We start from the raw sequence: 23,699 nt of genomic DNA, 5'->3' as shown, positions 1-23,699 counted from the left end.
GGGGCATAGTGATGCTCGGTCAATCACTTGGATATGCATGAATGATGCATGATCGAACTATTGACCTACTTTGAAGTTCAAGTATAGAGCTTCCGTATATATTAGTGGATTCCTTTGACATGAGTGGAACATTGATCTCAATCAATGATTGTTTTAACTGTGGTACATTCAAACGTCTGGCTGTAACTGGAGATTATAAAGGATGTTTCCCGGTTACTTCATGAGTTGAGTGGGAGCTTTGGTTGCCATAAGATTGGATTGAGTCTACCTATTAAATTAGGAAATGTGTCATGGCCTCTTGAAGAGGGAGAATTCAGAAAATACGTGGCCGCGTTCAAATGCATTACTCAGTAATCATTTGGTTTTGTAATTCTAACTCAGATTTCAAGAAATGATTTGTAGATTAATATGATCTCGACATGTAATGCAATCATATTATCAAATCGACATATACATTGACTTAAGGAATTTGAATATTGCACCCTTGTCTCAGACAAGTGGGAGATTGAAGGAGTTATGTCTTCGTCGTGTGCAATTACTAGATATATAATTGGATCAAATTATGGAGATAATTAAGTCCGGACATTTGGGTCGTCGTTTTGCCATAGCTAGAGGTACTTACGATCTTTGGACTAGTAAAATAGGCCAAAGCCCAATTGGAAGGATCCTATAAGGTCACACAAAGGGGCTAGATCGAGCATTAGAGGACGAGGCCCATTATGGGCCTCATCACTCTAGGTGGCCGGCCATATGGGGCTTTGAGAGGCTATTGGGCTTCGTGCCCTAGTCTAATTATAATGAGATTATAAATAGACTAGGTGCCTAGGTTTGCTAGTAAGGAATTAACTGATCATTTTAGATCAAACCCTAATTAGCAAACACGAAACCAACCCCCTCTCATACTCCCTCTCTCTCGGCTCTCTCCTCCTCCCGGCGCCGGTGGTGTCTCGTGGTGGTGGTGGTTCGTGCGGTGGTCGGTTGTCCGAAAAGGTGGTGATCGCGGTTTTCCTCAATCACTCGACCAATCTAGTATTGTTGGACGGCTCGTTCGAATCTCGTGGACTAAGTAGAGGAGCAACACTTGGGGCTCTATTCTCTCCCTGATTTGCCTGTCGAATAGCTTCGTGGAATTCACGCTTCAAAGGTATGATTATGTGTCTTGTGTGTTATGCATGCGATCCTTGGATTAGGTACTCTACTGAATATGATTCATATATATTATTTCCGCTGCGTAGTACCTATAAACTCCTACATTAGATTATACAACTCATATCTACAACATAGATCATAAAAAGCAAAGAACAGATGGATCAAACCCGACTTACCTATGGCATTGTAGGCTTGGACATATTAACCAAAAGCGCATCCAGAAATTACATAAGGATGGACTCCTTTCAACATTTGATTATGAATCATTTGAAAATTGTGAGTCATGATTATTTGGTAAAATGACTAAGTCACCCTTTACGGGTGTAGGTGAAAGAGCTAGTGACCTTTTAGGACTCATACATACGGATGTGTGTGGACCAATGAGTTCAAAAGCTAGGGGTCAATATAGATACTTCATTACTTTTACTGATGATTTAAGTAGATTTGGTTATGTTTACTTAATGAAGCAGAAGTTGGAAGCCTTTGAAAAGTTCAAAGAATTCCAGAATGAGGTACAAAACCAACTTGAGAAAACAATTAAAGCATTACGATCCGATCGTGGTGGTGAATATTTAACCCAATAATTTGATGAACATCTGATTAACTGTGGAATACTTTCACAGTTAACCCCTCCAGGGACGCCACAGTTAAATGGGGTGTCAGAAAGGAGAAATAGGACCTCACTGGACATGGTTCGGTCCATGATAAGCTTTACTGATATTCACATATCATTCTGGGGATATGCACTAGGAGCAGCTGCCAGAGTACTGAACAGAAGCCTGTCCAAAGCAGTTGAAAAGACACCATATGAGATATGGAATGAAAGAGTTCCAAATTTGTCTTTTCTCAAGATTTGGGGAGGTGAAGCCTATGTAAAACGTTTACAAGGCGACAAACTACACCCTAAATCAGACAAGTGTTTCTTTGTGGGTTACCCCAAAGAGACAAGATGGTATTACTTCTACAATCACGAAGATGACAAAATGTTTGTTGCTCGCGATGGTGTCTTTCTAGAAAAGGAATTCCTCTCTAGAAAGCCAAGTGGGAGTAAAGTAGTTCTCGAAGAAATTCGAGACGAGCAACAAATGGATGTCGATAACTCCACATCAGAGGCGAGGGCGCATAACCATGCGTCGGAGCAAGTTAATTCAACTAGCAAGACTCCTATCGTCCCACTTGAATCTAATTCTTGCGAAAAACTTCAAAGAGTTGAAGAGAACATTTCTATTGTTGCTCCTACCCCACGTAGGTCTACCAGAATCAGAAACAAACAGTTTGTTGAAGTTCTGTTAACTGAGGATTCTGAAATCTTCTTATTGGAGAATGAGGAACCTACAACCTACAAGCAAGCTTTGGCGAGCCCCAACTCAAATGAATGGCTTGAGGCCATGAAATCCGAAATGGAATCGATGTCTGAAAATGCTGTGTGGACCCTGGTGGACTTGCCTAATGGGGTAAAGCCTATTGGATGCAAGTGGGTTTACAAAATTAAAACAGACAAGGATGGAAATGCCTACATCTATAAAGCAAGACTGGTTGCGAAAGGGTACAGACAGATTCATAGTATTGACTATGATGAAACCTTTTCTCCAGTAGCAATGCTTAAGTCCATTTGGATTCTTCTAGCGATTGCTGCATTTTTCGATGACGAAATTTGGCAGATGGATGTCAAAACCGCCTTCTTGAATGGGTTCTTGATGGAGGAAGTGTATATGACACAACCTGAGGGTTTTGAAGATCCAGAAAATCCTGGAAAGGTATGCAAGCTTCAGAAATCCATTTATGGATTGAAGCAAGCATCAAGGAGTTGGAACCTTTGTTTTGATGAAGCAATCAAACAGTTTGGTTTTGTTAAAAGCGAAGAGGAACCTTGTGTATACAAGAAGTCTAGTGGGAGCAGCATAGTTTTCCTAGTCCTGTATGTGGATGACATACTACTCATGGGAAATGACATACCAATGCTTGAGTCAGTCAAGGAATGGTTGAAGAGTTGTTTTTCCATGAAGGGCTTGGGTAACGCCGAGTACATTTTGGGAAACAAGATCCATCGAGATAGGTCTCGAAGAATGATTGGACTAAGTCAAGAGACTTATATTGATAAGGTTCTTGACAGGTTCGAGATGACAAACTCCAAGAGAGGATTTCTCCCCATGTCCCATGGCATTACGCTTAGTAAATCTCAATGTCCGGTTATGCCAGATGAGATGAGACGTATGGCTATCACTCCTTACGCTTAGTAAATCTCAATGTCTGGATGTTGCATTTGCTCTAAGCATGTGTAGCAGGTTTCAGGCAGATCCAGGTGATGCACACTGGACAGCTGCCAAGAACATCCTTAAGTACTTGAGAAGAACGAAAGGAATGTTTCTAGTTTATGGTGGCGAAGAAGAATTGGTTGTCAAAGGTTATACGGATGCGAGTTTCCAAACAGACTGAGATGATTTTAAATCCCAGTCTGGATAGATCTTCTGTTTGAATGGAGGAGTAGTGAGCTGGAAGAGTTCGAAGCAAAGCACTGTCGCATACTCTACTATAGAATCAGAATATTTAGCTGCTGTTGAAGCAGCTAAGGAAGCAGTTTGGATTAAGAAATTCCTTATTGAGATGGACATTGTACCAAGTGCTCAAAAAGGGATTGAGTTGTATTGTGACAACAATGGCACCATTGCTCAATCAAAGGAGCCTATGTCACACTTTAAATCCAAACATGTTGAGAGGAAGTATCATCTCATTCGAGAAATCGTTGGCAGAGGAGATGTCAAGATGTGCAAAGTTCATACGGATGAGAATGTCGCTGATCCCCTTACTAAACCCCTTCCATTGCCTAAGCATGAGAAACATGTTAATGCAACTGGATTGAGGCTAATGATGTAATTTAAGTTGTATTTGTTTTTAGAGAAAAACTTATTACATATGTAATACATTCATTGGCAAAATTATGTTTAATCAAAAGTTTATCATTTCTCTTATTTAATTGTGGTTTCAATATTAAATAAAATGTCCAAAATAATTATGGATTGATGGGTTCATCAGGTTAATTATTTAATGACCTAGTGAATGAAACCCCACAGGTGAACAAAATCCATATATTATTCCAGTTCCTAGTTCGGAATCATTAAACTGGACATATATGATTTCAATTAATGGACTAGCATGTAAGATTGATTGGATAGCTTTGTTTCATGGGCTATAGGAGCGTAGTGAAGCTCGGTCAATCACATGGATATGCATGAATGATGCATGATCGAACTATAGACCTACTTTGAAGTTCAAGTATAGAGCTTCCGGATATATTAGTAGATTCCTTTGACATGAGTGGAACATTGATTTCATTCAATGGATGTTATGGCTATGGTACACTCAAACGTCTGCCCGTAACTGGAGATTATAAAGGGTGTTTCCCGGTTATTTCAGAAGTTGAGTGGGAGCTTTGGTTGCCACAAGATTGGATTGAGTCTGCCTATTAAATAGGAATGTGTCTTGGCCCCTTGAAGAGGGAGAATTCAGAAAAATGCATGGCCGTGCTCAAATGCATTACATAGTAATCATTTGTTCTGTGAATCTCACTCAGTTTTTCAAGAAAAGATTTGTAGACTAATATGGTCACGACATGAGATGCAATCATATTATCAAATCGACACACATTGACTTAAGGAATTTGAATGTTGCGCACTTGTCTCAGACAAGTGGGAGATTGAAGGAGTTGTGTCTTCGATAAGTGCAATTACTAGATATATCAAGGATCACTATTATGGAGATAATAAGTTCATTCTCTTGGGGCGTCATCATCTGTTGCTAGACTATGAGAGATGATCTTTGGGCTAGTAAAATAGTCCAAAGCCCGCTAGAATGGATCCTATGAGGTCACACACAAAGGTATTGGGTTAAGCAAGTAAGAAGCCCATTAATGGGCCTTATGAGCATTTAACTAATTATTTATGGAATTGGGCTTTGTCATGGACTCTTATTTAGAGATGTGATCTATAAATAAGATCCATGCCTAGGGTTGAAAAGTTAAGTCACAATTAACTTACAGTGAATTGTGAATCAAGGCAATCAAAAATCCCAAAAATCCTAACCTCCCCCTCTCTCTCTCTCTCACGGCACCCCTCTCCCCTCCCCCCCTTGGACTTGCGGCCGGCCACCCCTAGTGGCGTTCGTGGTGGTTCGTGACTAGTTCTTTGTTCGTACTTCTCCATAGAAAGTCGATTGAAGAGTTCGATCGCGACTAACTAGCATTAGTGGAGGTCTTAATCCGTGCCTGTGGACCAAGTAGAGGAATCACGCTTGGGGTTCTTTATCTCCCTTTATTCTTGCTCGATCACTTGTGGAATCACGCTTCAAAGGTATTAATTCTAATTCTTTATGTGTTATGCATGATCTTGTGATTAGGTGCTATATGAATATGATTCATGTTTTCCGCATTCGTACCTATAAACTCCTACAGCACTAGCACGGGGGGAGGGGGGAAACCGACACAGGGGGGAGAGAGGAGTGAGGGTAGCCGATCGACGACAAGGCTTGGGTGGTAGATTGGTTGGGGGTGTTTTGACTATTTTTTTTAAAAAAAATTATGTTTTACCAATTAACTTGCAACATGTGTCATTTAAAGAAAAAAAAACTCATTTAATCGGTCACAAGTAGGGTTGCAGTCCAAAACCGGGCCGGACTAGAATCGGAATGGACCGAAACCCGGAATCGCCTATTTTTTAAGACCGGGGATCGGATCGTAATCAACCGGACCTAGTTCCGGTCTAGACCTGTTTATTCCGGTCCGGTCCGATTTTAGATTGATTATATTCTTTTCTTTGCATTTTAATATCTTCATAGATTCATCATTTTTTAACGTCTTGTTTTTGTTTGCGTGCTTTCCTATTTTGCACCTAGAGTTTAGAAATTACAAGTTTTGTACATAAATTTTTGTAGAAATTTAAATTTTAAATTTTAACCCAAAAAATAAAATAAAAAATACATTTTCCAATCCATTCCGGTCCATACCAGAAACCTGGAATCACCAATTGTGAGGACTGAAGACCGACTCGAAATCCAACAGTTCGGTCCGGTTTTTGGTCTCAGTTCTTTTTTTAACACCACTAGTCACTGGTCATTGAGATTGAAGAAAGAAAATAATTTACAAAGTAAGAATTAATCTCAAATAATCCAATATTGTAATTATTAAAAGAGAAGGTGGAGCAAATTAGGATTATTAATATCAATTTTTGCTAAATAAAATTACGAAAATAAAGAGGAATTAAGGAATATCTGCCACGAGATCATTCCCGAATCATACAAAAGACATATTCCCTGTGTATTGTAAGCCAAGTTCCAAGTAGAAAAGTATTTCATCCAAGGCACCGATCAGCAGCAACAATTCTCCCGAAAGATGGCGCTTGCCAAAGGAGTATGCCTTAACCACATAGCCAGAGAATCCGCTGACATCAAACGCCTCGCCACTTTCTACCAACAGGTTGTTTCCTCATTTCCATGTTATACTTGTTATCGTATTTGTTCAAATTGTATTCTCCAAATTATTAATTATTCTGAGACTGAGGGAGTAGTACAGTATAATTTATCTAATAAATTTTTACTGTGGTAGGTACTTGGATTTGAGCAGATAGAGAGTCCTAAATACGGTGAATTTGAGGTTATATGGATGAAGCTACCCCCTTCTTTCTCTCTCCATCTCATTCAGAGGAATCCTTCGACGAAACTTCCAGAAGGTCCGTACAGTGCTGATTCTGCTCTTAAGGATCCTAAGAACCTTCCTAGAGGTCATCATGTCTCCTTCGCTGTTTCCAATTTCGATGAATTTGTTCAATCTCTCAAGGTAATTAATCAATTTCATTTTTTGATTAATCTGCTAGTTTATGATTATCTATTGTTGTTAAGAGTAATGCTTGATCTGTGCACAGGATGCACCATGCACATGGTGCACCTAGTTATAAAAAAAAGACAAAAAGAACCTATAGGTTTTTGAAAAAGGACATATAAGTGTTTGACATAGAACACGTTTGTCTTTGAAAAAAACATGCATTACCAAAGAAATAAAAAAAAAAAAAAAAAAAATTTACCAAAATATCATTTTCCCAAAAATAGTTTTTTCACTCTTTAAAAAGTCAACTTTTCATAATAATTTTAGTAATTTTAGTTTTCACTATTAAAAATTATTTTCAACTAAAAATATTTAAAGATTTCATTTTCAAATTAAATTTCAAATTTTAAAATTCAAAATCAAATATGTTAAAAGAACATAAGTTATAATGTAAAAGAACATATAGTTCATACCTAAAGAACATACTGATCAAACTCAAATAACATACGATAATAAAAATAATTTAAATATATATGATAATAAAAAAAAATATATAATATATGCGTCATTCATTACCTCAAGGAACATACGAGCCAAATTCAAAGAACATATGAGCCAAATTCAAAGGACATACTTTGCATTATTGAAACTCAAAAAACATGTTTAATCAATATATGTTAAAGAACATAAGTATAAAAGAATATATTATCAAACATATATAGGTATGTTCTTCGACAAACATAACTACATAAGTATGTTCTTTGTCAAACATGGTATGTTATTTGTTCAACCAAATTATGTTATTTCTACCTTTTTTTATTTATTGAGTGCACATGTGTACCATGTTCTGGGAATTGTTAATTTTCAAATGGCTTTTCACTAAATGGAGAATAATACTTGGGTTACTTGATTTCTGTTATATACCCGAGTTTATGATATTCACTGTAAACACGTACTATGAAATAGTCTCGGGTTTACTAGTATGTACTCTTCATTAGTTATTATAGAACTAAAACCCTTGGATTGTTTCGATTTATTGTAAATTTTGTAATTATGATGTATTGGTGACAATGTAACAAAAATTTGTTAATACCTGCATTTAGAGAAAATTAAACCTGTAATTTAGGACACGGATCAACTGTTATTGACGTCGAAATCATGAGATTATAATGTTTTTGCTGATATACAGGAGAAGGGAATTGAGACATTTGAAAAAACTCAACCTGATGGAAAGACGAAGCAAGTGTTTTTCTTTGATCCAGATGGTAGGTTTTTTAATTCTCTTGCTATGGTTAATTATCTGAATTAGATTTTGTTAGTTTATAATTTTGTTCTTGTGAATTGTCACTTCAGGTAATGGCTTAGAAGTGGGGAACTTCGGAACTCCATCTCAGTAAACAAAAAACTATCCGAAAATTCAGCTGTTGAATAAGATTTGTATCATGGTTATGACTAGAAGCAAGTCTGTATAAGTAGGTCTTGAATTCAAGGTATCACAGGTTATAACCTCGAAGTTCAAAGTGTAAGCAATCGTCTTAAATAAATTCAAACTTTTGAAATTAGGAATGATCCCAAGTTTGGAGGTACTTGTGAACTGTGTTGGTGTTGTTTTTGGGTTTGTTGTTTCCTTGTTTTTGTTGGTTATTTGGGTTGGTTTGTATATATTCAACAAATTTCATATCATACTATTGGAAACCAATGTTCTGCAAATTCAGAAAATTGGTATATCATGCTACCGGTTAATTTCATCAACTGATGATAATTCATAATCAAATTTAACATTACGAATAAACAGCAGCAACTGCTGTCATGCGATGAACCGGCATAAATTACACATGATAATGAGTATACAATAAAGCCCGCCCTTGATCTATATGCCAATTTATACACATCAACACAACGTTACATTGGGTCCACGGACAAAAATCAGTGCCGAAGCTCCATCTCCAAAATTTTGTAGCACTCATATAGACTACCTATCTCACCTTTCAGGATCAACCTCTGATTAATTAAGGGCCAGAATACAGAACCCTCTATGTAGAAAAATCATAGCCACATTGAGTTGTTCAGCGGCACAGCCAAGTGGTTCAGAATATCACAACCAAACCAAGCGGACTAACGAATTCATGATCAGTTGATAAACCTTCCAACCACATTGAAAATGATGGAAAGTCGTCAGATTCCAGAACTTTTCCCAAATTTCATCCACAGTTCACATGGAGCAAACTAAGCATCAACATGTACCCAATCTACGGTATGTCAAGCTCACCTCAATGCTGTTCTAGCACAGGCGACTCCTGTCTCTACTGTTATCTGATGTCTAATATACATTATACCTGATCATGGAGCTCAGAGACACATAACAAGCCCGTAACTCCAATGCTGCCATCATCTGAAACAAGAGGAGGATCCTCACTATTATTTGTGTTTGCATCAGCAGCACTGACAGAAACTTCACAAGGAAATCTACTCATTGGTTGGACATTAGCAACTTCCACATGCTGCACCTCACCTTCTAAAGTTGGCTGCTCAGCAATCCCAGGCTTCTCTATTGGACTGGTACTAAGACCTGCATACCGTGGAGATTTGCATGCCCTGTCATCAACAGGCATTGCTTCTATGGTCTGACTACATTCTATAACATTTGTAGAAAAAAGGATCTTAGGCTCATGCAATGGATCATGATTGACATTGTCAGATACATTCAAGGATTGTGAACCAGAACAAACATCAATTTCAGCTGGGAGAGCATCATCTACTTCAACTTCTGGAGGATGAGAAACATTATCTTCAGGAGGTTCTACCATAGGTTTTTCCATTACAACATCAACATGAGATGCTTCTGATGAAGAGAGATCTTTTCCATTATCAGCAGAATTTCCAAAAACATGGATTTTTGGTTCATGAGCTGCATCTAAATCATTATTATTGGAAACATGCAAGGATTTTGAGTCAGGAAAACCATCAGCTTCAGCTGGGACCATATGAGCATCATTTGCTTGAACTTCTGGACGATGGAATATATTATCTTCAGCTATAGGCTCTATCATTGGTTTTTCCATTACAACATCAACATGAGATGCTTCCGAAAAAGAGTGAGCATTCTCATAAGCAGCTGTGTTGCCAGAAACATGGATCTTGGGTTTATGAGCTGCATCTAAATCAGTATTGTCAGACACATGCAAGGATTGTGAACCAGAACAAACATCATTTTCCTTTGGGACTACATGAGAGTCATTTGTTTGAACATCTGGAGGATGATGAATAATATCTTCAGCTGTGGGTTCTATCATAGGTTTATCCATTAAATCATCAATATGAGGTTCTTCTGATAAAGAGTGATCTTTCCCATGAGCAACAGATTCAGTTTTGGAAAATAAAACCTCATCCCTCTGGTATTCGTTATCACTCCTTTGAAACTCATTTAACAGATCATTACCAGAAGTAACAGCTAATTTACCATTTGCAGTTAGTGATCCTGATTCGGCAACACCCATGTTGACTCCCTGTGTCAATTTACGGTCAGCAGATACCCCCACATAATGGCTTACAGATGAATCATCCAAAAAACTTTCCTCACTTGCATCTACAAAAATGTGATCTTTCACATCAACAGCAGACTCATAGAATTTGTTATCCAACTGCTTTCCAGTGGCTGTAGACCCCAAAATTTCCTCATCTGAAACTAGTGGCTTAACTTCACCTGACACAGGCACAGCTGCAGAATCAGTTTCTAGGTAAGGCTTACATGAATCATGTGGGGCGGCAGTTGCTGCACTTGCATCAGCAGAAATGTGATCATTCACATCACCAATGGACTCATTGAGCTTTGTGTCCAGCAGCTTTTCAGAGCATGTGGTTTCTAGGATTCCTTCATTTGAAACTAGTGGCTCAGCTTCATTGAAAACAGCTGCAGAAGCAGTATGCAATGAAGGCTTATTGTCACTGGAATCACATGGGGTAGCAGCCTCTACAGTTGCACCAGCAGAAATGTGATCCTTCAAATCACCGGCAGATTCGTTGAGCTTGGTATCCAGCTGCAGTTCTGAGCTAGTAGTAACAGAAATTTCTTTTATCTTCTCATTTTCAGTAGGCAAAGGATTAACTTTGACACAGCATTCTGCACGAGCACTATGCATCGACTTATCATCTGTGCAAATGGAATCAAAATCAGTAACAGGTATATTTTTCATCTCTTCTTTCTCTGGTTCTGCAGCAGCAGTGCAAAGCTCGGGAGGGGAGTGAAGATCGGATTTCTTTCCTAAACCAGGCATGACCAAGGCATTCTGATCGTTTTCAAATGAATGGGCCCCTGCCACTACAAAGATATGCATAATTTATTAAAACTCGACGAAGCGGGGTACAAGACTATTCAAATCCTCTTTACACCATTGTTTACCTGCTAAGCCTCTATTACTGATGTCTTGATCCAATAGCTTCTTTTGGAGCATATCAGTTCCTGGAAACACCAACATGTTTCCGGTCTTCATGATTTGCTTATCTGATTCCTCAAGAGTACTGAAACCAAAAACAGTAGTCCAGGTATCCATCAACTCAGAGATAGCAGGAATTAGCAGTTTCTCAACTTTAAGTGAGCGGAGAGCCTGGGACATGGAAGAAAAAACCTCATCATTACAACTGTACATAGCATGTACTACAATAAAAAATTTCAATGCATCTTGCAATCAAGAAAGTCATATGGGAGTGTATCAACAAACAATAAAATCTCAAAAGCTGAAGTAACCAGGCATTTGCTCAAAGGTCAATTTGTAGAGATTCCAAGTTCAACAATAAGCAAGCACACCTCAGATATCAATTCCACTCATTGATAGTAACTAAATGATTAAAAATTATCATGGCTCTGCATTTTAGAAATCCTTGCTCAAACTCAATAAGGTTACCTAGCTGCATGTAATAACGCTGAAACTATATGGAATCACTCAGGTACAAACTTAAATAAGTACAAATCTCACCGGCAACGACGGAACTATTCCATGAACATTAATGTAACACTTGCCAACCTTATTGTTCTATACCCTTTGGATGGAAATTGCAAGATTTCCCACATAAAACATGAAATTTTAAGAATACATAGAGCGGGAAATTTGTAGCCATACCGACTCAATGGCTGAGAAAAGTCGACGGCACATCCCTTGACGCCTATAAATGTGACGAGTTCCAATGAATGGCATCTCAGCAAACTGTGTACTCCGTAACCTGAGCAAAGAAAACCCATAAATGTAATCATGCAGAAAGAAATATCAAATTTAGTATTGGAAGTAATCCAGAAGATAAAGCAGACAAAAAATGACATTAATATACAGAATCTAGCATGCACAAAGGTGTCATAGTGCAGAAGCTAATCACAGTCAAACTCTGCATTGGCCTACACAATAGGCAGATAAGGCTTGAAAAATAAATGGTAATAATGAGGTCTCTATACATACGAGCATCAACAAGTCAGATTCTTGATAGTTGACGAATTTAACATTTTATCAATTACTTTATTTTATTATTCAAATCAACTTGTATTTTTGCAAACTTACTTCCTTTGCTAAAGTTTTCTCAAACCTTCATGTTTACTCACATGTTTCTCTTCTCCTTTTTATTCCCTTACCACTCTTTTAAAACTCTTATCAAATTTTATTTGTATACTCTTTTCTGGATCTCACTTTACACGCCTTTTTTTCAAACTGTTATTCAATTGATTATCTGTTATGTAATTGTTCCTTGTTCGAACGTTTCCTTATGACAATTCATGTTAACAAACCCCAAATCAATTACCATCCAAAAATTTTCAAACTTAGCCAAAGCCAGGGAGCTCAGATTCTTATTTATACCATAGTTAATTTGTCTCAATTTGCAAACTTGAAAGCTCTTTCAAAGAGGAGATATTACATATATTAATTATAAAGAAATTTTGTATTTTACCACCCACTAAATACACATATTTCGAAATTACCACCCAAAATTTTTTTATTTTAAATTACCACCCATTAAATTAAAAAACTAATTAAATCACCACCTTTTTCATGTTTCCGGTCAATTTTCCGGCAGTAGCCCCACTTTTTTTTTTTCCTCCTTTTTTTTTTCTTTTCTTCTCTCGATTTCTCTCTTTTATGATTCTATTGTACTCTACTCTACTCTTCCTCCATTAAATTTCTTCATCTCTCTTCATAAATTAACTGTCAAATCATCAACCTTATTTCAAAAAACCCCCAATTTAATTGAAACATAAACCCTAATTTGAAAAAACCCTAATTTCAGGAAACCCCCCATTTTAATTGTGTGAAGAACCCTAATTTAACTAAGAATTGAGCTTACCTGATTGTGAAAGAAGTGTTTGCACTTGTGTGGAAGTTCTTCAAATACAACTTGCAAAATTTGTGAGAATTTGGAGGTAACTGATGAAGAAATTGTGGAGGAGTTTGAAGAGTCATTTAAATCGAGGGAAAAAAGAATAAAGTCAAAATAGCCGTTATATGGGGCCCATTGCTGGAAAAATGACCAGAAATATAAAAAGGTAGTAATTTAATTAGTTTTTTTTATTTAATGTGGTAATTTAAAATAAAGATTTTTTTGGGTGGTAATTTCAAAATAGGTGTATTCACTGTATTTAGTGGGTGGTAATATACAAAATTTCCTTATTATAATGAAGGAATCTTGAAAAATTAAAAAATGGTTCTTGTGGATTTTGATCAAGCCGGAACAATATGAAAGAATCCAAAGCAAAAGAAAATAGAATGATCAAAGAAGCTCAGTCCTTTACCCATTTCAACTCACAAGTAGGGATAAAATCAGAGGGTTAAGCTAGCAGAGCCTACAAACAACAAGAGCAGCTCAGCTAATAGCCTAAGTAAGGCAGGGCACTAGGGCTCACGTAAAAAGTTTTAACCTCAATATTCTTCCAAATTAAAAAGTTCTACTTTAATATTTGCTAATACTTTGAGGCCTCATCAGTATAACTTGTACTGGTTTACATAAGAAATAGCTTTCTTATTCTACTGAGATTCATATAAAACACAAGCCTTCCAAATTGAACATAAGCTTGGCTTAGGAAGTTAAAACAAACACAAAATTGCAGCTTTTGTGCTCCTTGTTGACTGCGATTGAGAAAATAGTTACAATCTCTGTGGTTCTGTTTAAAACACATAAGACACCCGGGGGGGGGGGGGGGGGGGGGGGGGGGGGTTTGTTAAAGACTGGTGATGAGATGACATGTGGAATTTGTAACTCAAATAAGCAATTCAGAAAGAGGAAAATGGGGGAAAAAAAAAAAAAGCAGAGTTATACCACGATGAGCATTATGGCTATTACATCAAATACAAGTATATTCACTTACCATTCAGAACCACTTATTAATATAAAATAGGAAACAACAAACAGTTACCACCATGAAATTTTTGCAGCACTATACCTGATAGAAGCTGCAGCTATAATCTCATCACCCTTCTCCAGAATAGCAGTGTAAAAGCCACTGTAATCAACTCTAGTAATATTTGACCTGCATTATGGAAAAAGCAGTTAGTCTCGGTACTCCGATTTTGACAACTTGCTAGTTACACGATATTTCTTTCTAACAAATATAACTGAAGCTCAAATACAAAAATAGACGCTATTGTAGATTGTACTCTGTACCAATGTATCACAACAGATCCATCAAAGAAAGACAACAAATTTCCATGTTATTAACAAAGAGCTTGAACTTGAGATGGTCAATAGCTCAATACACAGACTTAGTTCAGAAATTGATCCAAAAGTTTCACTGCCTCAGAAAGCCAGGTGCAAAGTGCAGACAGTAAACCTGAAAACAGATTGCAGAGTGGATGGGAGACACGGATACATTTGCAATTCCACACACCATTGCTGTCAACTTAATCAGTCCAGCTCCCACCCACCTTACTGGAAAAGGGGAATTAAATATCCTACACTTCTGTCAACTGTGAAGCTCGGACTCGGCCAACCACCCCACCGTACCGGTGTCGACACGACCCGGGTGCGGACACGGAATCCGGGTCGGACGCTTGGGAGAAAAAGTGGACTCGTTGGTCATAAACCCTAGATCTAAAATAGAAGAAAGGAATCACAAAAAAAAGAGTCTAAACCTTGGGGCTTTTGTTCGAAAGTGAAAGGCGAGTAGCCCAACACTAAGAGGTTGCCGGTTTTCATTCTCGGCGATGGGAGGCTGGTTATTCAGCTTCTTCGACATGTTTAACTGTGCAATTTCTTTTTTTTTTTTTTGATAAAAAAATAACAAGGGGTGGGGTTGGTAGGGATTATACTCGGTATTTATGTGGGTGGGGGTAAGTGGAGGACCTCACGTGACTCCTTTACTTGATGTTTTCTTTTCTTTTTTTTTTTTTTTTATTCTCTTTTTCTTCTAAATCTTTATTTAAATCTGACTAGTTAATATGAAATTCTTTTTATTTTTTTCCTAAAAAAAAAAAAAAAAAATTATTTCTACATTAACTTTTCTTACATTGTTTTTTTTTTTTATTGCCGTGTCCCCGAGTCCAAAATTTGAATTTGGACTCTTTTAACACATGTCCACGGATCCTTAATTTCACAATTTTCCCTGACACTTGGACCCATACCCGGGTCCGAGCATCCTAGTCTGTCAATTGGTTGGGTCTGTTCCTAATCTTAAAGACAATAGATGGTAAGAAAGCAATCTAGTGAGTTAAATGAAAATGTCACCATATATATTCATAGAACTGTCCGTGATACAGAGCATGAACATATTACACAATGAAAGCCTTCAAAAGGCTCATTTTTCTATTATGTTTCTTTGACCAATGATCAATCAACAAATACATGTGCTCTTCCAGAAGCAAATCCAACAGAAAAATCCTAGCATGCACAATATTATGCAGAGAAGGGCAATACATGAACACGGATTCTACAGAAGACATGGATCAACTTCGAACTTAATGTAAAAATATAATTTTCTCTGCCAACAAATACACATCATGTTTGCTATTTTGAGGTTGAAGTTAGAAAATTTTTGACCATATCTTTTCATCTCCTCTTGAACTCAAATCCCACTATGGAAAGAATGAGGGTGGGATTGCCTTATCATCCTCCCACCCTCAAGGTGTCTGGGTTGTGATGCACCAAACTATCTCTAGCACCTTGTAGATTAGGTTTGATGGTTATTTTCAACAACAAATCCTTAGGCCCATCAGCTAAATGAATCATCACAAGGAACCATTCGTGAAAATTTAAACAAGGAAAGCAAAGAGATGCAAAAGAAACTAACCAAAGTATAAATCAATCAATTAATCAAAAGCCTTAATCCCTCGATCCCAATGTTTTTTAGTGCGATTCATTATCTTGATTCCCTTATAGTTGGCACTTGTCACAGAAGCCAACTTCATTCATATACAAATGGATTAGGGTACGTTTCCACCACTCCAATGTCATCTTTTTATTTCCCAAAATCTTTTTGAAGACTCTTGTCAACCATTCAATTCCTACATCTCCAAATGTCTTCTCAAGATGTCAAATATTATACTCCCTTGGTCCCAAAAATGGTAGCACACTTTCCAAAATGTTCAATTATTTAACACAATTCATTTTAAAGAAAGGGACCACATCTTTTTTTTCCCTCTCAGATTAATATACCTACTATCACCTATCATATATTCACATCTACTCTTTCTGTCAAACCTCAATAAATAATATTTAAATAAAAAAAATTATCCACTATCTCAAGTCACATTTACTTTTTCACTATAATCCCTCAATTAACAGTTACCCACTATCTCTAACACTTGTTCTCCCAAAAACCATTTCGTAAAAGTGGGAGTTATCTGAATTACTCGAATCACATTTATTAAAAAGTTGTCCTAAATTACTTGCAATACTTCTATAAAAAGCATGAATCCTCAATTTCTTTATTTTTTCTCACTTACCTTGGGACATCCTAAAAAAGTAATGATACATTTCCCACTAATGATTAAATAGAAAGTGTCAAAAAGCTATATAATGCCTAAAAGTGTTGCAACTAATTTGGGAAGGAGGGAGTCATAAGTAATGAAAGATATTGACTATCAGAATTGTGAGTAGGAGATCGCAAAATAAAACCAATCAGGGCTTTAATTTGAAGAAAGGATACACTTCTTTTAGCATACATCATTACAAGACAACTTAAGAGAGTAGACATGGAGATTAGACTTGGGATCTTTATAGCAAAAAGGCACATAACTTAAAGGGAAATGCAAAAAGGAAAATACAATGACTCTTTGTTCTTACCCACTGTTGTAGAGAACACTGTGAATCATATTAATCCCACTTCTCCTGTCAACTATTGGCAAAAAACATTCATCCATAACATTAAGAGCAACAGCCAACTTCGAATTCCATTCCACCCTCTGTGGATAGCCTCGAACAGAGGTGTCCGAATCTAGATCTGTCCGATGAATAAGAGACCAAAACAATCCAGCTTCCAATTCCTGTTTGACCCCAAGAAGCTTTTGAAAGTGCTCAGAGAGCTGTCCAATTGACAAAGACCCAGAAATAAGTTAAAAAATTTAACAACCAGTTAGAACATCTGAAATGATGAAAACATAATGCTTTTGATATAGCAAAACCAAATATTAAATGTTTGGAACTTGTGTACTCATAGGGAAGGAAAGCAAGACTAATTTCCTTAAGCGTTTATCACAAGTCTGTAACTAAGAAAAAATATACCCCAAAATAAAAGACACATTGTGCATTTTCTCAAATAGTTTTCTTAATTCCGCAGCAAATGTATATAGTTCCTCACACCCTAATAAGAAAATAGGATGCTATCCTCATTTGGACCACATGTTATCAAGGAATACATGACACCAAATCATGAATAGAGAAGCAGGCACAAAATAAATAAGCTCCAAAATCTCAATCTTTAAATACTCATAGAAAAATTCCTCCATTACTTATACTTGCAAGACTGAATATTTTAAATATCTTGGGTACACAGAGGGGGACAAGTGATGATGTAGTGAGCTTGGACGGAAAGGATTTGACCATGAGTGAATGTTTTAAATATCTTGGGTCGACCATCTAGAAAAATGGTGACATTAATCAAGACGAGAGGATTAAGTCGAGGTAGCTTAAATAGAGAGCAAACACGGGAGTATTATGTGATCGAAGCATTCCTTTACAATTAAAGGGAAATTCTACAAGACTGCCATAAAGATCGGTGTTGCTCTATGGTATAGAATGTTGGACTTCTAAGAAGGAGCACATTAGAAAGATGAAGGTTACGGAAAACACATGTTAAGATGGATGTGCGGGAACACAATGATAGAATTAGAAATGAGGTTATTCACAAGAAAGTGAGTGTGGCAAACATTGCAGACAAACTAAAGGAAAATCGCCTGCGTTTGTTCGGGCATGTAAGACGAAAACCCAAGGGTGTACCGATACGAAGTGTGGAAGAGTGGGAACATGGAGTGGTTAAACGAAGGAGAGGGAGACCGAAAATGATTTGGTTGGAAGGAGTTAGGAAGGATATGAAGTACATGGATTTGCATGAGAACGAGGCATTTGGTCGTAAGAGATGGAGAACGAAGATTTTGTGGATGACTATACAGAATAATCACTTTTGGTTCATGTAGCCAACCCCACTTATGGGATTAAAGCGTTGATTGATTAATTAACTGACTTATACTTGCAACAATTTGACTTTAAACTATTCATTTGCTACACTTTGACTAGCTTTAATGATTTTAATGTAGGATCTCGTTAGATTTGTCTTGATTTGTATTATTTTAATATTGAATGCGTATAATTTTTGCATATTGATAATTAAAGATATTAACGATTGAAGTAATGCATCAGCAAGCGTGAAAAGAAAAGTGTTGCAAATGTTAAAAAAAAAAAAAAACAGAGGAAGTAATGAATATGTAAATAAAAATGATTTTTAAAAAAGGGAAAATTGTTTGTACATGATGCAAAATCATGATACGAGAAGTAGGCACAAAATAAATATCATCCGTCAACCAACCAAAATATGGCACCTCTTTCTAACTCTAAGTCAACATATGGTCAATCATAGAACAAGATAAGTTCTAAATTCCCAATCTTAAAATTCTCCTGGAAAATAATAAATGAATCTATACTTAGTATTTAAAAACATAAACCACAAATTATTCATATGCCACATGTCACCTCCCTTAATTTTTCCCTTTTTATATTTCTTTTTTAATATAAAAATAAAAATATTATATAATGTTAAAGTCCCCATGCATTATGTAAGAAAATGAAGTGTTTTATCTCCACATAATAAAATAAAGTTTAATTAATTAATACACATTACATAAACATATAAAGTATAATAAAAATAGTCTTTTCATCTCATAAACTTAAAATATAACTTAAATTATGTCATTTCATATCCCACATATTCATGCATATATACCTAACTAAATTCCTTCATCTTCATCCACGATTCCACCCTCATTCTTTTATCCTTTTAAGCTTCACCTCAGTGGTCATGAACATTTACTTTGTATTTTATATAAATAGTTTCAACTATTTAAAACCATACCTATATATAAAACTAACATAAGCAATAACCTGTACATCGGAGAGGCTAATAGGCTAGTTAATATGTTAAGAAAGAGAAAATTGTATAAAAAGACATACATACGGCACTAAAAACAAAAAACAAATACCTCTTGACATGTCTTCCCACAAAAAGGAGGGCGGTTCAAGTAATTAGAAGTATCATCAAAGTCCTCCGCACAGGAGCAATGATCTAGAGAATATAAATAGTTATATTAAAAAAACAAAAACAAAATATGAATAGTTGGTCTGGAACCAGAAGCTCTCATAGGACGAATACTTGATATACTAATAAAGAAACATGAGAAAAGGAAACTTACATTTTCTTTCACATAAACTGCAAGTGAGCACTGCATCCTGTCTATTGTCATTTTCCTTACTGAAACTCATGTCTGCAAGGCCACAGAATTTGCAGGAACAATGTGGGCAGTGCCAATCACCAGGGGGAAGCTGCTACAAGAAAAGTGCAATCTCATAAGAGATGAGCCGGTTATGTGATCTACCCACCATTGTCTTAAAAAATAAAATAATAAATAAAATTTAACAATGCAACTAAGTAACCATATGCTTAGATAAGAAAGAAATGTATATGGCTCAGGAAGCAAGTCCTTAATTGAACAGAATTTATCAATCCATGAAGATCTGACAAAGCTCCAACAGTCCAACCCCTCAAAATCAACCCGCCCTCCCCCTCCCGGAAAATAATAATATTTAAATAAATTACTGTAATTAATTAACAACAATTATCCAATATAAATGAAGGGTGCAAAGTGACCAAGTTTCAAACCCCTGCCGCCACCTCAATCTCTGATTTGTTTTCTTCATCTCATCATAGCCACTGAACAATTAGTTGTAAAACATGGGCTACAGAAGCCATTAGAGCACAAAGTAATGTTGGACACATGCTGAGTATACATATAAATAAAAAATATTTTAAAAATATCACCTTCAAATTTAACTGTCTTAAATTCTTTTCACTTAAACATAGCTTATCATGCAGTTTTAACACCAGTTTGGAGAGGTAACACAATAAATATTACATAGAAGCCTAATGACAATGCTTCAATAAGTTGAAATCTTATCCTGAATAAATTAAAACATTAAGCAATGCAGTAGCACACCTCGATGCCTAAGCAATTCTGATGAAATGTTGATGGACAGCTGTCACAACAAATCAAATTCCCACCATCACAACAAATGGCACAGGTGTCATCATTAGGATCATCCCCATTAACATCTATCTTATTATAGCCATTACGTAGAGACTCCTCCTGTCTGTTCCATGCGTCAACCTGGCACTGCATCAGTGAAGCCCCAGAGCTTAAATATATGTTTTGGTATGGCTGGCGAAGTTTGCTTGCTGCATGAATCTCAAACTTAGAAATAGTAAGAATTTTACTACAACAGCCACAATGAATTCCTTCTCTTGTGATCCAACCCTCAAGCATGACGCGTGTGCATCTACGGTTCATGTAATGCACCTTCTCACTCAGATTCACAGTTCCAGAATCAATCAACCAGGACAACAAATTACGTTTTCCAGTGTATGGAATGAAGCCATCACTGACAGAATTCACCCCCTTCCCAGAATTACGAACTAGCAACGTACACCTGCCAATCTTTTTACTTTTCCTTGCATGAATGAATTTTTCACCCCTTTCCTGCATCTTACTATTTGAATTGCTTTTACCCCTATAGAATTCTTTCGATGCACCTTTCAAGGATTTACCACTGCGTTTCATGAATGAACTCAACTTGTCGTCCCGTCTGCCACTGCCTCCACTGTCAGTATCTGACTCATCTTTTTCGAAACTACCACTGGTGAATTCTTTCTTTAGTTTACTCCCTGCTTCCTCTCTTTTCTTCCTTTTCAACTCCTTCTCAATCTTCTTTCGGGTTTGCCTCGTCAGTTTACTCAATACATTCTCCGATATTGGAGCAAACGAAGAGCAATCATCACTAGCTTTAATGCTGCTCCCTTCTTCCTCGAGTTGCTTTTGTAGTGCGTCATAAGCTTTTATGATTGACCAGTAAGCTGTACCAGTAGGGTTAACATAAACCGCATCAAAGTAGTCTCTTCCCCGCCTAGGTCTATAATCTATTGTCCAGCCTGCAGTAAGAAGCATGTTCCGTATTTTCTCACGTAACAACTGCTTCTCTGTGCCACTGCCACGCTTGACTTTCCCTTCCTTCAGCTTGATTGGCTGAGCACTTTGAGGTGACTGCATACTTCCTCCACTCCTCCCTCTTTTCATGGACCGCTTAACTTGCATACTTTCAGTTTGCAGCTTTGGAGATGAGTCATTATTCTTGGCTTCTTCATCACTCTCCTCACTGCTCTCAGCTGGTTTCCGCTTTCTCCGTTGATTTTTGTCCAGCCTATTTGCTGCAATTGGCTTTTTAGGCAGATTTTTTTCTGAATATAGTGAAGCACGGATGGGAATGTTCTTTGCAGCTAGTTCTTGAGACCTAAGAGCTACATTATTTCCTTTGACATGTGTGTACTTTTGTGAAAATTGTTCACTAATCTCCTCCTTATGCTTGACCCTCACTTTAAGTACGCCGTTCTTGCCCTGTAGTCTAATAGCTTCATCAGACCCACCAAGTTTCTCTTTTCCCAAATAAACAGGAAGCTCACTTCTCATTTCAAACCCTCTCTTACCAGAATATACATCACCCACACTAATCTTATCACTACTAGAACCCCCATGGAATGAATTCCTTCTCTTATAAATAATATCACCCTTACTCGACCCACTATCAAAATCCAACCCACTACTATTATTCATCCCTGGCATCGCGCCCATAAACCTTCTCTCCTCACCCCCAATTCCTCGGTCATAATAATGCCTCATCCTCATCATTTCAACATCACTCAAATCATCATACTCATCAAAGTCATAAACATCAAGTTTACTTCGTTTCGGCCCTGCCCCCCTCATCAACCCATTACTACCAAAACCCGTCTCCTCATCGAAATCGTCATCATCATACATAAGTGAACCACCACTAACTTGATTCACCCCACTCACCCCTCGCCTCGGATAAAATTCCGAAAACTCTTCATCACTCGACTCCGGCTCACTGACATTCAACCTAGGTCTCTTCTTCTCTTTCTTTGATTCATGGAGCTTTCTGCTTTTCGAAGATCCCACCCCACTAACCCCGTCATTCTTTTTCTTAATAATCAAACAACCTGAGGAGCTCCTATTCTTCACCACACCACCCGAATGACGCCCACTACGATTTCTTCCCTCCATTTCAATCACAAATTATCACCATCACCTGACCCCCCAAAAATCCCCAATTTTTCACATGGAAATTCCAATCATATTCACCGAAAATACACAATCAAACGAGCCAAAATTGGAGCCCTAGAAATTAATTCTACAAACAAAATTCCTCAGATCTAAACTGAATTGAATGGCAAAACCCTAAAAATTTGGCGAAATTAAGAAATTGCAATTAACTCGTACCTTATTTGGAACAGCAAAAATTGAGGGGGAAATTGAAGTGGCAAAGTAACAATTGATTAATCGACGAAGGGATCCAACCAGGAAATGAGGAGAGGAAGAGAGAGAAGCACGAACAAAGCTTCTTGGTGCGTAAAAAGAGAGACTACTTTTTTTGCAGGTTTTTTTTATTTTTTTAAAGATAATAAAAATTGTGTTAATTACTGTACGTATTTTTTTCATGTCATATAAACAAAAATAAAAATGTTGTTTTAGAACATAGGATTTTTTTTTTTTTTTTTTTTTTGACAAACGATAAAAATAAACTACACATTAACATTAAAGCAAATAAAATTAACCATCGCTTCTCTAGCAATTTGATGAGCCCGATGAACACGCTGACGATCTGCCTTATGAACACGACAATATTGAAAGGTTGAGCCAAGCCGCTTAATCTTGGTGATGAGCCAGAGGTAATCAATGTTACCCTAACCATCCCCCCCGAAGAAGCGTAACAAGATTATAGGAATCAGTAGAGATTGTGAGGGACTGAAACCCACAATCCAAAGCCCACTGTAATCCATACCAGCACGCCATTGCCTCGGCGTGTAAGGCTGAAGAGCAAACGCCAAAGTTACTTCCGCCAACGATCCGGTCATCTAATGGGTCCACATTATCCAAGCACCACCCCATCCCAGCATGGTCAGAATCTTTGAACAAGAACCATCAATTTG

At 37.1% G+C, this 23,699-nt stretch overlaps 2 protein-coding genes across 5 annotated transcripts; one reads left to right on the top strand and one right to left on the bottom strand.

Annotated features, from left to right (window-relative positions):
- Positions 1 to 6,446: 6,446 nt before the first annotated feature.
- On the top strand, positions 6,447 to 8,586 carry LOC145583045 (glyoxylase I 4-like). Its single transcript, XM_081640160.1, has 4 exons — positions 6,447 to 6,616; positions 6,746 to 6,976; positions 8,151 to 8,226; positions 8,315 to 8,586. Exons 1-4 carry the CDS (start codon positions 6,533 to 6,535, stop codon positions 8,356 to 8,358), a joined length of 435 nt encoding a protein of 144 aa, XP_081496286.1. The 5' UTR covers positions 6,447 to 6,532; the 3' UTR covers positions 8,359 to 8,586.
- Positions 8,587 to 8,649: 63 nt separating this feature from the next.
- On the bottom strand, positions 8,650 to 23,156 carry LOC145583044 (uncharacterized). 4 transcript variants are annotated; one of them, XM_081640157.1, is made up of 9 exons: positions 22,990 to 23,155; positions 20,635 to 22,798; positions 19,834 to 19,966; positions 19,624 to 19,706; positions 17,216 to 17,454; positions 14,379 to 14,465; positions 12,079 to 12,178; positions 11,361 to 11,565; positions 8,650 to 11,279 (listed from the first exon to the last, which is right to left on the bottom strand). In XM_081640157.1, the coding sequence occupies exons 2-9, from the start codon at positions 22,771 to 22,773 to the stop codon at positions 9,292 to 9,294; spliced, it is 4,974 nt and encodes a 1,657-aa protein (XP_081496283.1). In that variant the 5' UTR covers positions 22,774 to 22,798; positions 22,990 to 23,155; the 3' UTR covers positions 8,650 to 9,291. The 4 variants fall into 4 exon arrangements, with proteins under 4 accessions (XP_081496283.1, XP_081496285.1, XP_081496282.1 ...); XM_081640159.1 differs by having other exon boundaries at positions 8,650 to 11,273; positions 20,635 to 23,156; XM_081640156.1 differs by having other exon boundaries at positions 20,635 to 23,155.
- Positions 23,157 to 23,699: the final 543 nt, after the last annotated feature.

The sequence above is a fragment of the Chenopodium album genome, chromosome 15, assembly GCF_948465745.1.
Source record: "Chenopodium album chromosome 15, dcCheAlbu1.1, whole genome shotgun sequence".
Taxonomy (NCBI): domain Eukaryota; kingdom Viridiplantae; phylum Streptophyta; class Magnoliopsida; order Caryophyllales; family Amaranthaceae; genus Chenopodium; species Chenopodium album.
This window is presented reverse-complemented; position numbering and strand designations above follow the sequence as displayed.